General features: G+C 43.6%; 1 protein-coding gene and 1 long non-coding RNA gene across 8 annotated transcripts in view; one reads left to right on the forward strand and one right to left on the reverse strand.

The window, feature by feature from the left end:
* Window positions 1-19,508, reverse strand: part of PCDH11X (protocadherin 11 X-linked) — a 758,870-nt gene that overhangs the window by 578,502 nt on the left and 160,860 nt on the right. For all 6 annotated transcript variants that reach the window (XR_014560298.1, XR_014560299.1, XR_014560300.1 and 3 more), the window contains 2 exons: window positions 18,788-18,835; window positions 6,629-9,115 (listed from right to left, as the gene is read on the reverse strand). Coding sequence is in view for 3 of the 6 variants with exons in the window: in XM_083722715.1 (XP_083578841.1) it covers window positions 6,629-9,115; window positions 18,788-18,835 (2,535 nt within the window). In the remaining 3 variants the exon portion in view is untranslated. The remainder of the gene's footprint in view (window positions 1-6,628; window positions 9,116-18,787; window positions 18,836-19,508) is intronic.
* LOC310837043 lies at window positions 602-17,355 on the forward strand. 2 transcript variants are annotated; one of them, XR_014560367.1, is made up of 3 exons: window positions 602-1,836; window positions 12,153-12,370; window positions 17,296-17,355. It is a non-coding gene; the product is annotated as an uncharacterized lncRNA (long non-coding RNA). The 2 variants fall into 2 exon arrangements; XR_014560368.1 differs by having other exon boundaries at window positions 602-1,779.

Genomic DNA, 19,508 nt, shown 5'->3' on the forward strand with positions numbered 1-19,508 from the left:
AGCATTTCCTATTGGAAGAAGGGTAAGCGCCATCACCACCACACCAGTGGGACACAGCACATGTGCTGGAGTGGCTTTCACAATTCTGGCACTGTCCCTGGAAAATCAGGACATTTGGAGAGTATGCCACACCAGTCTCTGGATAAGGTAGATTTACTCATCATTAAGCTGCCACAAAGTCCTCAGGTTGACGGAGGATGGAAGAAGTGTACTGGTATATCTCTGAGTACCTGCAGCAGCTATTGGTTGCCCTGCCTCAGTAATGGACTGGATGAGAGCTAAAGAACTAAAGCTCAATCTAGATAAGACTGAAACACTGCTGGTGGGTGGTTAAGTAGCATGGATGGCTGGGAGACTGTCTGTTCTTGATGAGGTTACATGCCTGAATCTGGTCCGCAATCACCTGTTCAAGAACCTTGCCCATGAAGGGGAGATTAGCAACTTGTTGGTAGTTACTTAGATTTTCTTAATCAAGGGAGCGTTTCTTGGGATTTTATCTTTCAAGTATGCAGAGAAAATGCCCTCTCACAAGGATGCATTAATCACCTCCCTGACCCAGCCAGCTGCCCCCCCCCCCCACTATTTTTAATCAGTCAAGAGGAACAAGGGTCCAGAGCACCTTGTCCATATCCACAACTGATCCAAGTATCTTGTCCATATTTTTGAGCCTTACTAACTGAAACTTGTCCAACACAACAGGACTAGAAAGTGCTCTGGACACCCCTTGAGAGTAATCTGCTGCAGCCGCAGAATTAAGATCCTACTGGATGCAAGCAATTTTGTCTTCAAAATGCTTTGCAAACACAGCGAGGAGCTACCATTGATCCCACCACCTCCTTCAGGCCAGAATGTAAACGACACTGCACTACCTAGAACAGCTCTGCCAGATGGCAGAGTGAGGATGCAATGGAGGCAGCAAAGTATGCCTTCCATGCTGCCTTAACTGCCCTTAGGTAGGCTTTATGAAGAGCCCTCATCATTGTTCATTTGCATTCCACCAGATCTTTCCTCCACTCACATTCAAGCCATCTCCCAGCTCATTTCCTCATTCTAAGCTCTGGGGTATAACACAAGCCCCCCCCATGGGAGAGGGTGATTGGGGTGTTCATGTCAATGACCTGGGCCACTCAGGTGTTCCAGAGCTAAGCCAGGGCTTTGGTAGGAGCGTCAGTCATATCAGGCAGGAAATCCCCCAGAGACATTTGGAAACCCATTGGATCCATCAGTCTCTAAGGACAGACTGTCCTCATATGTCCCCTGCCCTTCCAGAGGGGAAAAGGTGCTGAAAGCCTAAATCTCAAGAAGAAGTGATCTGACCATGACAAGGGACTGGTGTCAATATTTGCAAATCACACACTTCCCGTGCAACTGAGAAAACAAGCTCCATAGTATGGCCTGTCATATGCATTGGGCCACTGACATGTTGGAACAGCCCATAGTCATCATGGCAGCCCAAAGACCTGAGCCACCCCAACACCAGTCACGTTGGCATGGATGTTGAAGTCGCCCAGAACCAGCAGTCTTTGAGTCCTCAATACAGTTGTACATTGGAAGTTGAACGAAATCCATTCTGAAAGTCCGTTCGACTTCCAAAACATTCAAAAACCAAATTGTGGCTTCTGATTGGCTGCAGGAAGCTCCTGAAGCCAATCAGAAGCCACAGAAGCCTCATCAGATGTTCAGGTTCCAAAAGAACGTTTGCAAACCCTAACAATCACTTCTGTGTTTGTGGCGTTCGTGAGCCAAAATGTTCGAGTTCCAAGGTGTTCAACAACCAAGGTACTGCCTCTGAGACCATCTCTGTCAACTCATGCAGGGAGACTGCTGAGGAGTGGAGTGAGTGACAAATCACTCACAATCACAGCTGGACAGAGAGCCTGGAGAGAGGGAGAATCTCTATAAACCAAAGAAACTCCCTCTCTCCAACTGTCATGGATTGGTTGGCCACAGAGGAATGGTGGGAGGAACGAGCTGGGGAACCACCAAGGGAAGAAGGCTCAGAGTCTAGAGAGTGATAGTGGGACAATGATGAGTGGTCAAAGGGAAAAGAGGGAGAAGACTGGGATGAGGAGGTGTCAGAAGGTGAAGTGGTAACAGGGCTTAGTGAGCTGGGAGAATCCGTGGCAGAGAGCAGTCAAGAATCAGAGGCAGAAGTTGAAGCAGGGGAGAAAGGAAGCCAAGGATCAGAGATGAGTCTGGTTGGGAAAGAGTCATTGGTTTATCACCCTCATCCCGTTACAAGCCCCTCTCCCTTCTGGTCTCCCAGAACGAGAAGAGGCATGGATAAGAGGCTGGTTGTATGCAGGTGTAGTCTCCAATTGCTTGAAAAAGGCTCTGGGTGTCAGGGACTTTGATGGCTTGAAGAGGTGAGGACTTTCAGTCTTGGCAACTGATTCATGGGGCCAGACCTACCAGGGATGAGTTGCTCTGCTCATTAAGCCTGAAACTCGCCAAAGTATGTGGAGATTGTGTTTTTGCTAATAAAGAGTTAACACCAATTGTGAATGGTGTGAATTACTGCTGGCACACTCCTGTGACACTGACCCTCAAGACTGCCCTGATGCTGCACCAAGTACCGAGCTGGGCAGAATCAGGTGAGGCCACCTCTAGCATGCTCACTCACCCAGGTCTCAGTTATACAGGTTGAATCTGCCTCCTTGTCCATAATCAGGTCAGAGACGTCTTCCTCAGCCCTGGCATTCAGCAAAAGCAGCTGTAGAATGGAGGGCTGGCTGATAGCACAACCACAAGTTGGAGGAGGGGATGGTACACAGCAGGCACCAACTGCCTGTGCCATGTGTCCCTTACACAGCTTTCCCCACCTTCCACCAGTATCTCCTCCTGCTCTGGACCACTGTGATCCCCCCCCCCCAGCTTTCTCCTGCTCCTCTCTTCCTAAACACATCCTACATCCTTTTATTTAAAATATAAACAAACCCAAAATTTAAAACCCACAGATCAAAGCCATTTAGAAACAATGTAAAACATTTTAAACAGTTGGGGTAGTAAAGCCAGTAACAGAGTCCCCAAGAGGACCCCCTTAGACACTGCCCCAACCCAAGAGTTTGTTCCAGCTTTTTGTAGCTGGAGTAAGTCCAGGTCAGATAAAAAAACCCTCCCAAGCAGGGAGCAGGTCCTCCTAATAAAATAATCCTGAAACTGATAACCAGTGGAGGTTAACGCACATTTGGATGAGAAGGCAGGGAAGTAAGAAAGTATATTTTTCTCTTCAGCCCTGTATTCATTCATTACAGCTCAAAATGCCGTGAATCCCTTTTCTATACTGCTACTATGCTCAGTCTGAATGGTTGAGTTGGATCCGACTAAGGACCACTTACCCCCGGTGTGCAGCGACTGCAGCCTCCTATGGACCACGGTTGCACTAGGGGCGGCGGGGGTGGTGGTGGTGAGTGCTGGTTTCCTGTGCAGTTGAGTGGGTGACAACATTTCTTCCCCAATGGTCACACAGGCTTCCGGTCTTCCATCCAGGCAATCACAGGAGGCCCAAGAGAGGCAAGGGTTCAGAGTGAACCTGAGTAAAGCCAGAATGCACCTCCTGCCCTGGGTCTAGTTGGTGGTTAACTTCCCCACCCTCCCTCCCTTCATGTCTTGCCATGGTTATGTTTGAGCATTAGTGAGCAGAAGGCAATTAGGACCTTGCTATGGAAGCGTTGGGTCACCGTATTTGGGGCCAGGGAGGAATTTGTCCTCCAGGCAAATTGGACCAGTTGAGAGATTTTGCCTTCTTCGTAGCAATTGTCACAACATGGGTGGGTAAGGCATTTGGTTGTATCCCTAGTCAAGGTGTGTGGGGCTGGGAGGTGAGCAGGACTCTCACCTCACGCTCCATTGGATGTGGGTACTTCATTAAAGGGCTAAAGGGAGGTGCTTTGATCCTGATGCCCAAACAGCGGTTGATATCCCAGGATACTCTCCCCAAATGGTGATCTCAGAAGACACCCTGCTTTGATGTACGTCACAGGGTGATCCTTAAACTGAGATTAACTCTGATTGAGAATCAAACAGCAGTTATGCTGGGTGATTCCAGATACACACCAATGTCTACTCCAAAACCTGCTTACATCTGTAATCAATAATGTTGTAGCCTATTTTATTCCAAAGTGATGGCGGCTTCTTCTTCTTCTTCTTCTTCTTCCCTCCTCCCTGGTTAGCCCCCACCCAATAAAAGCCTTGCTGCACCCAGGCCTTTAATCTATATATCTGGATTAAGGGAAATGATTCCAGGGCTGAATATAACCTTTGTTTCTGTTTCCCACATTTGTCATACAATAGTTGCAATTATTAGTAATGACTTAAAAGTAGAATGTCAAGTTTACTTTTAATAGCTTAGGGAGTGGAAGGGATAGAGGAAGAGGAAATGGAAATAATCTCTAGGTTCAATCATTTAAATCACCTTCTTCCAACCTGGTTGCATCCAGACATTTTGTGCTCCATCTTCCACCAGCCCCAGCCAGCATGGCCAAGAATTAGGAATTATGGGTGCTGGAGCAATAGCACTCATAGGGCACCCAGCTAGGGAAGCAGCAACTCTCCATGGTCACAGGCAATAGGACTTTCCTATGATTAACTCTCTGGTCATGCAGCATAGCTTGGAGAAACCTCAGGACAGATGGTGTGAGAAGTCAATCCTTTCTCCTTCCTGAGCCCTGCACCAACCCAGGTGAGGTCTGAACATCACTACTGGGCTCTTGTTCCAGAATGCCTAGTGCCTAAAACAACATAACTCCTCTTGGGACCAGGAGAAGTTTGCAGAAGGTCCATAGCTAGATGGTAGAGCATCTGATTTGCATGAAGATACACCCAGGTCTAATCCCCAGTATGTCCAGGTAGGGCTGAAGTCTTCCCTGCCTGAAATTCTGTAGATTATACTGACCTAGATAGACCACTGGTCCGACTCTGCATAAGGCAGCTTCCTACATTTCACATCATTTCATTGCATGTGCCACTTGTTCTGCTTGGAAACCGTCCAATATTCACATTCCCTTCATATATTTTCTGAGCCGTGATTGAATCTCACTCTGATTTGAATAAGCCCAAAGTTTCCTTTAGTGATTAAATATAACCAACCTGAGTCAGCAGGACAGCACTCAAAAATATTTCCATTCACAGACGCTGAACATTTTTTTAAAAAAAGAAATTCGACTTAAAATAACAGTTCACTAAGCATCTCTCTGTGTCTTATATCACAGAAATTGTAACTACTGCTGAAGCTGTGTTTTAGGCATGAGAAAAAGATGAGGCCTTCCTTCAATCAACACCCATAAAAAGGTGTAGAAAAGTTTTAGGGAGGCAGGTGTTTTAAGTTCCTTCCCCCTTGTCAATTGCCCAAGAAGAAGCAAATGAAATTCAAAGACCCCATTCTCAACTGAGACAAGTCATTACAACACAACCGAAGTAATGGTCAATGGAGGGAAATGGGCAGCACACCTTTGCTGCTGCAACACTTCTTTTTTAAGAGAGTCTTTTTGTTTGATCAGCTCCTTGAAAGCCAGACTAGCCATCACTGCAACAGTAAGCATATCCAGAGGTAGATTTAGGGCAACGTTGCACTGGGCAATGAGCTGCAGGGCATTGCAAGTACGATGTAGTGGTTTGAGCAGAACAGAAGGTGAGAGGCGGGGGAGCGTGCTGAAATTCCAAAGACCAAAGTCCATCCCAGCATATGCTGCTAGTATTACTGCTAATACTGAAGTTTTAAATTATTATTACTTTTAATGGAAACAATGCAGCTTTTTAGAATCACCATTTAGAGGTGTGCTTCTCATGCATTCTCTTTATCAACTTAAAAAGCTAAACACTGTGTAGCTGCACTCTGCCCAACCCCTTCTAACACATAAGCCTGGACTGCGCTTTAGTCAGTGACATGGGAAACTAAATTTACAGTGTAGTGTCTGTAAAAGCTGGGCAGCATTTGTAATGCCTCTGATATTATCTTTTCCTCCCCCTTCAACTTCAGGGCTGTTTCATGCTGTCAGTTGTGTCAGGTGCTCAGCTTTTAGGAACCAAGACTGCAGTGTATATTCCTAGCCTGGAAAAAGGCACTCAGTCCATTAAGGGGAGTTGAGGGGGGCAGCCTGCTTTCTTCTTCTTTTTTTGCCGAGAGACCTTGAGGTACGGCTCCAACCAAAGAAGTCTGCAATTCCAGACTCCATTAACATTAAGAACCACTTATCAGATCCTGCAAAGCTTTATTGCTTTCCACCTGGCCTAGATTGCTTAGATTCCCAAGCAAACGAGGCTAGCGAGGACAGGCCCGTAACCTCTCTTTTGTTCTGCAGATCTAAGCTACTGCTATCCTCTATGCAAAGCGAGAAGTGCCACACTGCCATCTGCAGACGGGAATTACCTTCTAAATATGCTCATTCAGCAATCAAAATTTCCTGATAGCCAAGAGTCACTTCATTCTCATTTTCTTCCATTTAGTATTGATGGATCACAAACTGTTTACTTCTCAGTGCCTCAGCCAAGCATGAATGCTTAAGGTTTATATATTTATATATAAAGATTTAAAAGGCACAGCGAAATAAAAAGGAAGAAAAAGATAAAGCAAAAGGAAAGGAAAGGAGAGAAGCAGAGAGAAAGGTGCAAGTGAGCAACTTGGCATTACCTGTCTGTTGTGGATGGAGCCTGGAGTCTTGAAACCTCCTTGACAGCTGCATTCAGAGACGCTGTAAGGGTCTGAGCTGCTGGAGGAGCACTTAGAGAGTGAATCGCAGCCCACCACGAAGGTGTTATCCAGAGGCAGTTCCTGAATGACATGGTGCTTCTTCGGTGGCACTGGAGTCTCGGGTTTTATTTGGAAAGTGGGCTGTGGCGAGGCAGACTTGTAGTGCTTTGCTAAATCTGGGCTGTCAGGCTTAAAGGTTGTTGGTGTGGTGGCCCAGTTATATTTTCCCATAGTCTGTTCTTCCAGCTCCACGGGAATGTCCAGAGTGCCATTGATATGTTCATGGCCAGGATCATCAGGCTTAGATTCTTCGATGGTCACAAAGTTGAGAAGAAGGCTTTTGGGAGAGCGCTTCTTCTTCTTCTTCTTCTTCTTGATCTGACGGTTTTCTTGGTTTGGAGAAACCCACTCACCACTCTGCTTGCTTTTCTGGACAACCTTGTGCCTGGGTGTTTGACGACATCGCACCAGGGCAGTCACAAAGATGACCAGTATTACTGTCATGGTACCTGCTATGATAGCAATTATGATCTTGACATAGTCGTTCGTCTGTGGAGTTATCTCACCATCCCCAACGTTTTGGCCAACTGGAGTTTCCATGTTTCGGCGCACTAACTCTTGGACATAGGATCCATTGGTGACAGTTTCATTCACAAATAAATGCACCAGTGCTATAGTATATAGTGACTCAGGCTGTCCTAAATCATTGACTTTGATAACCAGCCTGTGCAACCCATGATCTGCCGATATGACCTTCTCTTTCAAAGTAACATTGCCTGTTAACTGGTCAATCATAAACAATCCCCGTGAATTCCCACCAATAATGCTATAGCGAAGCTCTGCATTCATCCCTGTATCATTGTCAATGGCAAACACCTTTGTGACTACAGAGCCCGGGCTGGTGGTTATTGGGACCAAGTCATATGAGTAGTTAGATGAAGGCATGACAAAAACAGGCCTGTTGTCATTCACATCAACTACATTGATGGTCACCTTGGCAGTTGATGAACGCTGCAGCCTCCCTCCATCCACAGCCTTCACCTGAAAGGTATAAGAACCTTGCTGCTCCCTGTCAAAGGTAATATTAGGCCGTATGACTCCAGTGAGGGGATCAATAATGAAATTATCTTTGCCATTCAATATAGACAAGGTCACGGCTGCGTTCTCTCCAGAGTCTGCGTCTGTCACAGTGATCAGCCCAACAGTGCCATACATGGGTAGGTTTTCTGGTACATAGAAATTATACTCGTTATGGGTGAAGGCAGGGCTGTTGTCGTTCTGGTCCAAGACTGAAACTGTCACAGTAGCATTGGTCTGTAAGGGTGGCATCCCATTATCTTTCGCCAGCACAGTGAATGAGTATCTGTCCTGTTTTTCCCTGTCCAGCTTTCTCACTGCTGTCAGAATGCCTGTACGGCGGTCCAGGTTGAAGATGGGTGGTGCGTCCAAGCCCAGCATGTAGCTGATTTCAGCATTGCGTCCACTATCTGCATCTGTAGCACTAATCTTGGTCAGCTGGGTGCCAGGAGCATTATTCTCAGGGATAGACAGTCCAATGACAGGCTGCGTGAACACTGGTGCATTGTCATTCTCATCCTTGATTTTGATGAGCAACATTGCAGACTGGTTCAAAGGTGGTTTCCCCGAATCAGAAGCCACTATTTTAATGGCATATTCCCGGGTGGCCTCGTAGTCGAGGAATGTGGCTGTCTCCAGCAGAAACTGATTATCAAACACAGGCTTTAACCTGAATGGCACATCGTGGTCAGTGTAGCAGGTAACTTTGCCGTTAAGCTCAGAATCCTTATCCATTACAGTAATCAGGGCAATTTTAGTATTGAGTGGTGCTTTCTCTGACAAAAGCACAGTCCCATTCACCGGGTTGATGATGTACCTTGTGTCTATTGATGGGATGTTATCATTAATGTCTGTGACATTCACTGTCACTGTTGCTCTTGAAGGTGTTGAACTGCCATCGCTTGCTAAGACTGTTAACTTGTGTACTGGAGATTCCTCCCGGTCCAGTGGTTCCTTGATGGTGATGAGACCTGTAGTGTTATCAATGGCAAACAGCCTTTTGGCCAAGGTGGTGATTTGGCTGCTAAAATAGAAGTGGATCTGGGCATTTGAGCCCAGATCGGCATCAGTAGCATGAAGCTGAGAGACAGAGGTGCCTACAGGGGCACTTTCAGGAACACTGACTTCAATATCATTCTCCTTGAACACTGGGCGGTTGTCATTCACATCAGTGACTGTTACTTGGAGAATAGCAGTGCTGGATCGTGGAGGGTTGCCGCCATCTTCCACTTTAATTTTCATCACATAGGTATCCTTCTGCTCCCTGTCAAGGACCTGCTGTACTATCAACTGGGGCCACTTGTCCCCCTCCGGCGTCTCAATTATATCAAGTCCAAATACATTTTGACCCTAGAAGCCAGGAAAAAAAGATACAGAGGGATACATTATTACATAGATCTGCTATTAGTTGGACATACCTGAACAATATTAATCTGCATACATCAGTTTATGGCTCTTCTAGTCCTTTAAGTTGGAATTAATGTGAAATACTTTGATGCTTTGCTATGTCAACAAATGAACAGTGCAATTCTAAACATTTATTTATTTATTTATTTATTTATTTATTTATAAAATATGTGTATATCACAATTTCAAAGTTGTGAAAAAACCAGAGTTGTTGACATCAATTATAATACAATCAGAATCACACAAGAAATAAAATAGATTACCAGCTGAGTATTGCAAAAATGCTTCTCTTAATCATTTGCATAACTCCGCAGCAAAGAAAAGTTTTCAGCAAATGTTTAGAATAGAAGGTGCTTGCTGAATCTCAGTTGTAAGAGCATTCTCCAAGAGAGGGCCAATAACAATGAAGGCTCAGTTTTGTCTTGATGTCAAATGAGCCTTACCAACTCAATATATTGACTTCTGAGTAAAAAAAAACCACTGAAATCCTATGAAGAAAATCTGGTTAGGGTTTGCTATAAAGCACAACAACACTTTTATGCCATGCTGAGTTAAACCAGTGACTGGCTATTGGGTTTAGGTATCCATGATTATCCGATCAGACAAACTGCTTACATGATGAATGTGTATTCAGTCATGAGTCACAAGTGGGCCTGAGGTTGTGTGATCACCCTGCTTTGAACTGGCATGGTGATTCAACAAAGAATAAAGTTCAAAAGAATCTCCACCTTCCAACATGCTTAATAGCCTGACATTCATCGTGGCATTTCTGATGTTGAAAGTTTGCAGAGACTGGCAGTCTGGTTTGTTGACAGTGACTGAGGAACATCATCATCATCATCATCAACAACAACATCAGTATCATAGTTAATGGTAAACAGCCAACAGAATGCATGGGCTAAGACATATTTATTCAATAAGAGATTGTGCACATAATCTAGACCAGCCTCACCCAACCTGGTGCCCTACAGATGTTTTGGACTACAATTCCCATCAGCCTATGTTGGTATGGACAACAGTCAGGGATGATTGTAACCCACCAGGTTGGGGAGGGCTGATCTAGACCAGTGGTCTTCACCTGGCGAGTCACAGCCTGATCTAAGGTGGGTCTCAACAGGAACACTACCACCATGCAAATATAGAGCGAAGGATTTAAGAAATGAATCCGCAAATACATGCTTGTGTTAAAACTAGGTCATGGGTCCAAAAAGGCTGAAGATACCTGATCTGGAAAATCCTGAATTGTGTCACATTCCCTCTTTTAAGTTGCAATTGGCCAACAGGGCTGCATCAATCGAAGTCAAGAAAGAAACCTGGCTCTAAAACATTTGGGGGTAATATCTTTTGTCTATAAGAATATTTAGTTAAATACAGAACAATGTGCCTTCCTTGTGCATTTCTACCACTTGCCCCTCAGTATTTGAAGAAGTGTGTCTTCTGTTCACAGCTTAAATGTTTAATGCAGTAAATTCCTGATTGCTCATGATGCTGCATAGAGTGTAGCACAGATCTAAGTATTGTAGCAGGTGAACAGAAATTATAAGATAGGAATTTATTTTCTTTCCTTGCTGGACAGGGCATTGTAGTCCTCTGACATAGTGGAAGAAAAGATGTGCCACATTAGAAAACACATTATCCCCTAATTTAAGGTGATTTACCAGGTCAGTTAATGTGCTAACTACAGATACCTGTGATGTTTGCACATGAAGGCTTCTTACCTAAAAGCACCACGCTTTCATTTGACAGCTGCGCAGCAAACAACAACAACAACAACAACACAAACCCCCACCCTCAGAATGGGAACCCCATAATTACTGCATTGTCATCTGGCTCCCAGCAAGCTCGTTGGTCTGCATAAGCTCAGCATCCAGATATATATATACACAACACAAATATGAAACAAAACAGTAAGGTGGAGAATGCAATAAAACCATCTGCATATAATGACGAAGGGATACGTAGGTAAGCAGGTACATTGTGGAGTACAAAGAAGTAGCTTAATAATTAAACTAAAAATAATACCGCCCTGTCTTATTTTATTGCAGATAAAGGTAATTCTTGTTTGTCCTGGTTAAATTGCAGATGACGGGTTTCTCCAGTGGATATTTGTGAGGTTCAAAAGCAGGCGTATTATTCCGGCTCTGCATCATTTTTGTTAATAAAGGAAATAAATTCTTGCCAAGTTTTATCAAATAAACACATGGCTTTATGGTTTCTTGAAGTTCTCAACAGGTTAAATTCGCCATAATACCAAAGCTCAAGATATCTATTTTTCCTATCAGAGTTCGGCGGTATAGAAATTTAATAAATAATAATAAAAGTAATGGTTAAACCAACTGCTTCTTTCCAGTGCTGCGGAATTACAAGGTGTGCTGCCACCAGCATGTATTGCATTAGGTGGTTAGTGAGCAACCCCATTTTCTCCACAAAACAATGAAAGAAGACAGAGTTGTAGACCTTTCACAACTGGATACTAAATTATCAGGTTGATTTCACCTATTATGTCATCCCAATGCATTTCAACCAAAGGACACCCCAAGAATAGAAGAAAATATTATCCATTAAAACACTTCCCCCCATATCTGGGGTGCAACTACCACCTGCAAGTGTCTTAAAAGAGTTTTCCCCCACACCATTAAAGAGACAAGAGATCAGCAACCAACATTTGTATTTCTCCCTGGCACAAGACATGTTTCATAGGAATTTTGTTCCCATTTTTTATATACCTTAACTTGTCTTTCACTTGACCACATTCAGAGCCTACCCACATGATATTCTGTAAGTCGACAGACCTTATGGATAGGTGAATGTGAGGGTCCTGTTGGGTCAGCTGGCCTGAGTCACAAAGTGCTACTGTTGCAATGCAGCTATGACAGCATCACAGTTGCTTTGCACACTGCTAGTCGCACGTACCATACAACCGCTAGTCTTGCACTTTGCACAGTTCCCTCACCTGGATTTTTCTTCTTCTTCCCATCAGGTACCTGCCTCCTTTGTGACTTGTCACAATAAGAATGAACAGACCACAGCAAATCTGATCTGTGCTACCCTTTGTCAAGTAGAAAGAGAAATAATGCAATGGCTGAGATTCATCCCATGCAAAACTTAAGTACCAGCTCTGTAATTTATTGTATGAATCAGAAATAGCCAAGTTACAACTGAATCACACCAGATTATGAGAAACAAATTGAGATCAAGGTAATTCAGTATTTCTCTTTTTATCATAGTGCATTCCATGGCTGCAGTGAAAATTAGATTCCAAGTGTTAAAAATAATGCAACCATTACATTTACACACTGAATAATAAGGATCCTGAAATAGGTTTTGTTGAACACGGCATGCCCTTGTTACAGCAAAACAGATGCGTGGGCATGGAGACAGACTCTACAAACATATCTCACACTGCATAGGGCATGCAGGAACGATGTTTCGATACTGCTGGTGGGAGAATAGAATTTGATTCGTACTAGATGGTGTCTCTCTGGGCACCCAAGCCTGGAAATGTTTTTTTCCCCCTTTAAAGGAAAGTGTGGGGAGGGAAGAGAAGAGAAAGAAACAGCCAACACATCCCCTGAGGAGGAAGAAGTGATTAGCATTCATCAATAGCAATCTCTCTGAGTGATGGAAAATGGTGCTGACAGGCTCCAAAGGGAACGGCGCCAACTCTACTTCACCAGAAGCGAGGAAAGGAGTGATAATGCAGAAGCACTGAGGGTGGAGGTGAAAATAGGCACCCAGAAAACAAGGGACGTCCAATTTCCCATTTGCTTTTCAAAATTATCAGCACTTGTTGGGATAGATGCCTTCAGTCAGAGAAGTCCAGCACTTATGAACATGGGAAGCTGCCTTGTACTAAGTCAGATCATTGACCCATCTAGCTCAGTACTGCCTACACTGGCTGGCAGCAGCTGCCCTGGTTTTGAAGCAGGGGTCTTTTCCTGGCCCAACCTGGCAATGGCCCTCTCTTCAGAGGTGCTGGCCAGGCTTCATCCCAGCCTGAAAATTCACAGGGCACTTTCGCTTGCGATGCTTAAAGCCGTTTGCAATGCAAATGTAAACAGTAAATGCCTCTGTTTTGTGGCAATTCTGTTCTGTTGCTCAGTTTATTGGCAGGGATGGACCAGTCATTAGGACGGGTGAAGCCACCACCTTAGGCCCACCTCACTGGCAGCAGAGGTGCCAGCACTAATTTCTGGTGAGATCTCACCAAAAGAGCATGGAAATCTGCAAGAACTCCCTGGAAATTGGCACTGATGCTGGTGGCAGAGGCAGTGGGGCAGTCAGCGTAAGTGGCTGAGGTGGCGGCAGCAGGGGATGACAGCATTTCCCATTCTGCCTCAAGCATTGAAATGGGTCACATTGCTCCTGTTTTTTGGTAAGGCAAGATCACTCTGCACATGCTTAGTGTCTCTTACTTTACCATCATTTGACTTTTGCATGGAATAACTAACTGACATTCAGAAAACAGGTCCCAAGGCTAAACAATAAAAAGCCCTGGGCTTAAAACCCAGGTCTTGGGCTGTGCAGATTTGGCACGGATTGTGTCCATTCCACAGAGCTTCCTACTAGCTGTTTTGCAAATTGCAGCATGTGAACAGTGCAAATGGAAACACTGGGAGCAATCAGTACTGAATAATGCATTGATCCTTCCAAACCCCTAATTTATCTACTAACACTGGCCGCCAGAATGCTGGACTTCAGGAGCCTCTCAAGCACCCAATGGGTATGGTAGGGAGAGTCATATTTACTTAGAAAAGGCAGGGCTTGCCAAACAAAAAAAATTCTTATGCTGCCTCTGACCTCAGGGACTCCATTAAAAATGGATGCAGTCATTCTCCCATCCCTGGAGACCCAGAAACCTTCCCATGTACTAGAGACAGCCCTAAATCTTAAAGGTGTTTTTCTTTCTTTTGTTTTTAAAGGTGCATGCATTAAACCCAATAACTGGTCCAGTGTGTGTGGAGTGTATATCAATGCTGAAACTCTCTGTCACCACACAGAAATGGACTCTTCTTCCACAAGGAGGTTGTGGTAATGATCAATCAATCCACCAGACAAGCTTCCATATATGAGCAGATCCCTACAAAGAGTCCCTATTATGTCTCTGCATTCATCATATAGATTTAAACTGTTAGTCCTAACCCCCAAGAGAAGCTAAACTTCAATGTGTTGAAGAGTCTTGGGGCACCTTAGAGAATAACATGGTTATTGTATAAACTATAGTCCACTTCGTCGGATGCATTAAATACCATCCTGAATAGCAGAGGGGTGTGTGTGTGAATACTGAAATCTGCCTTTATATTGTGCCAGACCATAGGTCAATCTAACTCACTATACTAACTGGCAACAGTTTTTGTCCTCCAGTCCTGCCCAGAGACACTGCGGATGGAGACTGGGTCTGTCTGTCTAGAAAGCAGATGTTCTACCGAAGAGCCACAGCCCTACATGATTTGCAGGGGAGCTTTCAGAATGAAAAGCACAAATAATTATGATAGTCTTATTAACGCTTAACCAAGCTTCTTCTTCCCCTTTCTTTTAGTTTCTTTTTTTTTATGCAAGAAACTAACAAGACTACCCCTCTGGAAATGTAAACCTAAGTATGTGTAACTGCATTTGATCAGATCAATCAATGCTTTCTATCCTTTTGTCATCTTCCCTGCAACTGAAATTTAGTTTGCAAAGTCTTTAGGGCAGGGACTTAACTTTTACTTGAATGTCAAGTACACTAATGGCACTATATAGGCAATATTGATGCTACACTAGTCTTAGACAAACGCTTAACCAAGCTCTGATTTGCTGTGTATTTTTCCTGGGTATTTCCTGCACTGAATTTAAAACGGTATCTTTTTAGGTTCTTTACCCTGAAGTAATCACAGTCATTTCAAAAGAAACAGTAAATGGCTTGAGGGCAGCAGCCAACTTCTCTCTCTCTTTCTCTCTCTCTCTTTCTTTGGTTGCAAAATAGCTGAAATTATATATGCTGCGTTTCTTTTCCTCCTTTTTTTTTTTGCAACGATTGGCAGAAAAAAGCAACAGAAATGGTGAGAAGAGCATCCCTTCACTTCTTTATTTGCACACAAGTTGACAGATGTGCATTGATTATTCTGTCATTAGCTCCTGAAACAACAACACACAGATTTTTAATTCATGCAAATACATACTCGGTTTAGCTTTTCTTCAGCAACCACATATGATTGGGGGGGGGGAGAGACATCCTCCCCTCCCCCAATTACAATGCATAACTTCTGATTTCAGAGAAAGGATAGTTTCAGTTCAATGTCTGTAGAAATATGCATCAAGGAAGTAAGCATCCGTGGGCAGGGCAGAGGAACAGTAAAAAGCAAATATCCACACTAATAACTTTTCTTCATAATTTAACAAACAAACAAGAAGGGGGAAATGAGGTATTGAGCAGAAGGCATGAAAAGATACAACAGGTTTTGTTCATGATCGCTTACCTGATACCGGTGAATAATCACACAAGTTCAAATGATGTGAGAAAGCGTGTTCTCCATCATGGAAAGCACGTCTTGCGGTGGGGGCAACCAAGACATCTCTCTATTGCTGGGCAGGTTAGTATAGATGGCCATGACTGGGTACCCCTCAGTCGTTGGGGAGAATTTGGTGTAGTAATTTTATGAGTGACCGTTGAGGGGCTATTTATTCCCTGAGCGCAGTGTTGAGCTTCCTCTTTTTGCTGCGCGTATTGGATCACCCACCCACCCTCCCTGCTTTTGGGGCAGGGGCCTGGTAGGAATTTTGTCCATTTGGCTGATTGGCTGGGGCCATTTGTTTTTTGCCTACTGCGTAGGAAATCGTCACAACTTGTAAGGCTGCGGTTAGGCATTTGTTTCATTTGGTTGGTGGAGGGGGTATGGTTGGCTGTGCTGACCTCCCCAATGCTGCTGCTGCAAGGATATTCCATTAAAGGAATCCAGGGTCTTGCCATGCTCTTGTCCAAACCCCTGTCAAGGGGCTTGGGCCAGGCAAGAGCCCCTGGGAGCATTTGGGGAGAGGTGAGAGCCTGGCGCCCAGCTCTAAGCCCTCCCCCAAAATGTTTTCCCTTACTGACTTTCGCAGGTTTGCAGGTGTCAGTTCTGTTCCTACCTCTAAGTGGGAACAGATAGTCGTGAACCAATACCTAAGCAACCACTCACATGCTGTAATCAATAAAGTTGTGGCCAAAATTTATGCCAAAAACCTTAAACAGAAATTCTGTGTGAACTGTGTCTTTATTTGGGGGTGGCTGTGGGGTCCTCAACCCGCAACAAGTTTAAATGTTCCGCTGGGAAACAGTGACAGGTCAGAGGCACAGCGTGCAGAAGGTCTCAGGTTCAATCCTCAACTATAGGAAGGCTGGGAAACCCATAATTTATACCCAGTAAATACCTCGGGTTACAGATGCTTCAGGTTGCATTTATTCGGGTTACGGACCGACGAAAACCAGAAGCACCGGAACAAGTTACTTCTGAGTTTCGGCGGTTGCGCATGGGCAGAAGCACAGAATTGGGCTTTGCGCAGAAGCACTGAATTGCAACCCGCGCATGCACAGACATGGGTTGTGAACGTGCATCCCATACGGATCACGCTCACAACCCAAGCTTCCACTGTACTATGTTCACCAAATTGTTTACATGTTTTGTAAGTAATTGTGTCCCCCCCCCCAAAAAAAAATATATGATATGTATTTTGATAATAGGTGAAATGTTTATTGTGAGATGCCTTGGACAGAGTTTGCTGTTGACAAGCAGCATATAAATAAATAAACTGGACATTTTAAAACAGAGTGGTAGAAGACAGAGGCTGCATTTGAATGTGACGTTTATTACATTAGTTTTACCAGTTATAATGCAAGTGCTTCTGTCTTGATTTCTTTTTGCTCTGCAGTGCCTATTATGTTATGGAACCCCCCCCCCCATAGTGTTTTTTAAGTTTTCCCATCATGTTGCCATACATCTGGGTTTTCCCTGACATTTTGCCAATTCCCCCCATCACCACTTTTACACCAGAAAACAATCACATGTCAGGAATTTTCCTGACATATAGCAAGCTGAAACATCATGAAAACTTCCAAGTTAATGGGGTTAAAACATCTGTGTTTTTTCCCTGAAAACATTTAACAGGAATTGAGAGTTAAACTGCTGTTAGATTCCACTGGATTTCCAGAAGGAGTTTTTGCACCAATCACCAATCAACAAGTAAGCAAATACTGGAAAGAGAGAATGATGTGCCATCAGAATGCAGACAGAGTGAAGGCCAACTGGAACACCTAAGGAATGGAGTTTAAGTGTGACCCTAGAGAAAACTCTCTGCTGTATCCAAGGCAATTCTGCTTCAGTCATACCACAGCATGCATGTTAGAGAGGGTGGAGAAATAGGTATGGTCCACTTTTTAGAGAAGACCAACCGGATGCTCCCAGACATATCTGTGGATTGAAATGCAACTCCCAGTCACATTGCACATATGGATGAGTGACTATGTGTCTATATCAGTTTGTGATTTAAAGTATAAAGAAAAAAACCTCAGGGATACATTTTTTGCATGCATTTTTTGCCTACTATACACATTTGTTTGCCAAGCAATTTCTCCTGATTTAATGCATTTTTATCTGGTTTTTAATATATATGCATTGGTATGAATAGTTTACCCCTTCATATGCATTTATGAACATATTACCGAGCAAAAGAGCTGCAGTGCAAAGTGTGGATACGTGCAAATTTTGAAAGAAGGCTGTGTTTCAGTTCACATATTGTTTTGGAAAATTATTGCTTGCCCTTGAATGCAGGCTGAACTGAATTTCCCCCAAATCCCTAATTACACACTTATCCAGAGTTCGTGATGCACTGCCAAACAAACTCTCCTTTTTACATGCGTTTCAAGTCTTTTCAATATTAAATGAGCATTTGTGGGTGGAGTTTTTTTGCAAGCCAATACTGCACACACAAAAATGTGCATTTTATAAGGAAATTCATTGAAGTGCATGTATAAAACAGTGGATTTTGGATTAAAAAGTGTTCATAAATGCATACAACTTAAACATGGGTCTTTCATGCATTCTTTTACAATATCTGCATAAAATGGGATTGAAAAGACCTATGACTGAGTGCCAGCAAGGCTGAAACTGAAAACAGTTTTCTCACTCCCTAATTACTGCTACATCAAGTGATGGACTATCACAGATGACACATCCTAGTCACAGCTTCCTTATTATCAATAATATTCACATTAACCCTGACACACATCACTTTCCAGTGGAGACAAGCTGCAAGCCATGCAATAGTTAAGTAATACCTAGTGAGATACATGCATTTGATAATGAGCTGCTGGATGTACAGCTGAACCCAAAACAATACTGTTCAGTGCTTACTAGCATTGAAACAGGATGTTACACATTCACATACTGATATCTTGTAGATATCAGTACCTTTTGGATTTAAAACAAACGTTTCGGCTTGTTTTAAAATCAGGTTTTCCACATTCGCCATTTCAAATTCAAAATATTGAAAAAGGGTTAGCAACTCCATTATACTTACACAGAGAAAATGTGGTACATTAACAACAAAAGGGTTTTAAGCAAAAGAAAGAAATCCCCTGTGGCTTTTATACATATTTACCTGTTCATTTGTAATGGATCCAAAGGTCCTTTTCGGAGCTGTTTTAGGCTGTCATGTAAACACAAAAATGAGAAATTTTCTTTAAATGCTTTTCAATGCATTAGACAGACAGACAGACAGACAGACAGATAGATGATAGATAGATAGATGATAGATAGATTCACAGTCAAACACTTAACCTTGACAATCAAAATCACTCTTCCACCACTCCTATATAGCTTTGCTGAGGCAGAAGCCTGGGCTTGCAATACCTTCCTGTAGGATATAGCACTTCAATTTAATGAGCATTTGCACCTGTGGTGGTAGAGCGATACTCAACACCCTGAAAAAGAAGAAAGAAACTCAAGCAGAAATACATGCAGGATTGAATTCAGATGCCCATTCTTGTGTACAATGGAATCACTGTTTTGGGGTCGGGACAATGAGTTTGCACATTTCTTCTTAGTTATCTCACACATAAATCCCTGACGGCTGGAGTTGGGCTGAAATTTCTCAGACTTTCTGATAAATTTGCCTTCTATTTTCTCTGTGAATGACTTCAATAGTTTACTCCCTCTCACCACGCCAAAAAAGATGGGCATTCAACTGAATATTCATCAAATACTCTTCACAATTGGTTGCTGTTGCTGCCATCCCCACAACAGTGCTCCAGAACTACACTAAAACCAGGGCACTGTGGGAAGACCCAAAATGGTCACCTGGCTGCCACCAACACAGGTAT

Source organism: Podarcis gaigeae, assembly GCF_964106915.1.
Source record: "Podarcis gaigeae genome assembly, chromosome: Z".
Taxonomy (NCBI): domain Eukaryota; kingdom Metazoa; phylum Chordata; class Lepidosauria; order Squamata; family Lacertidae; genus Podarcis; species Podarcis gaigeae.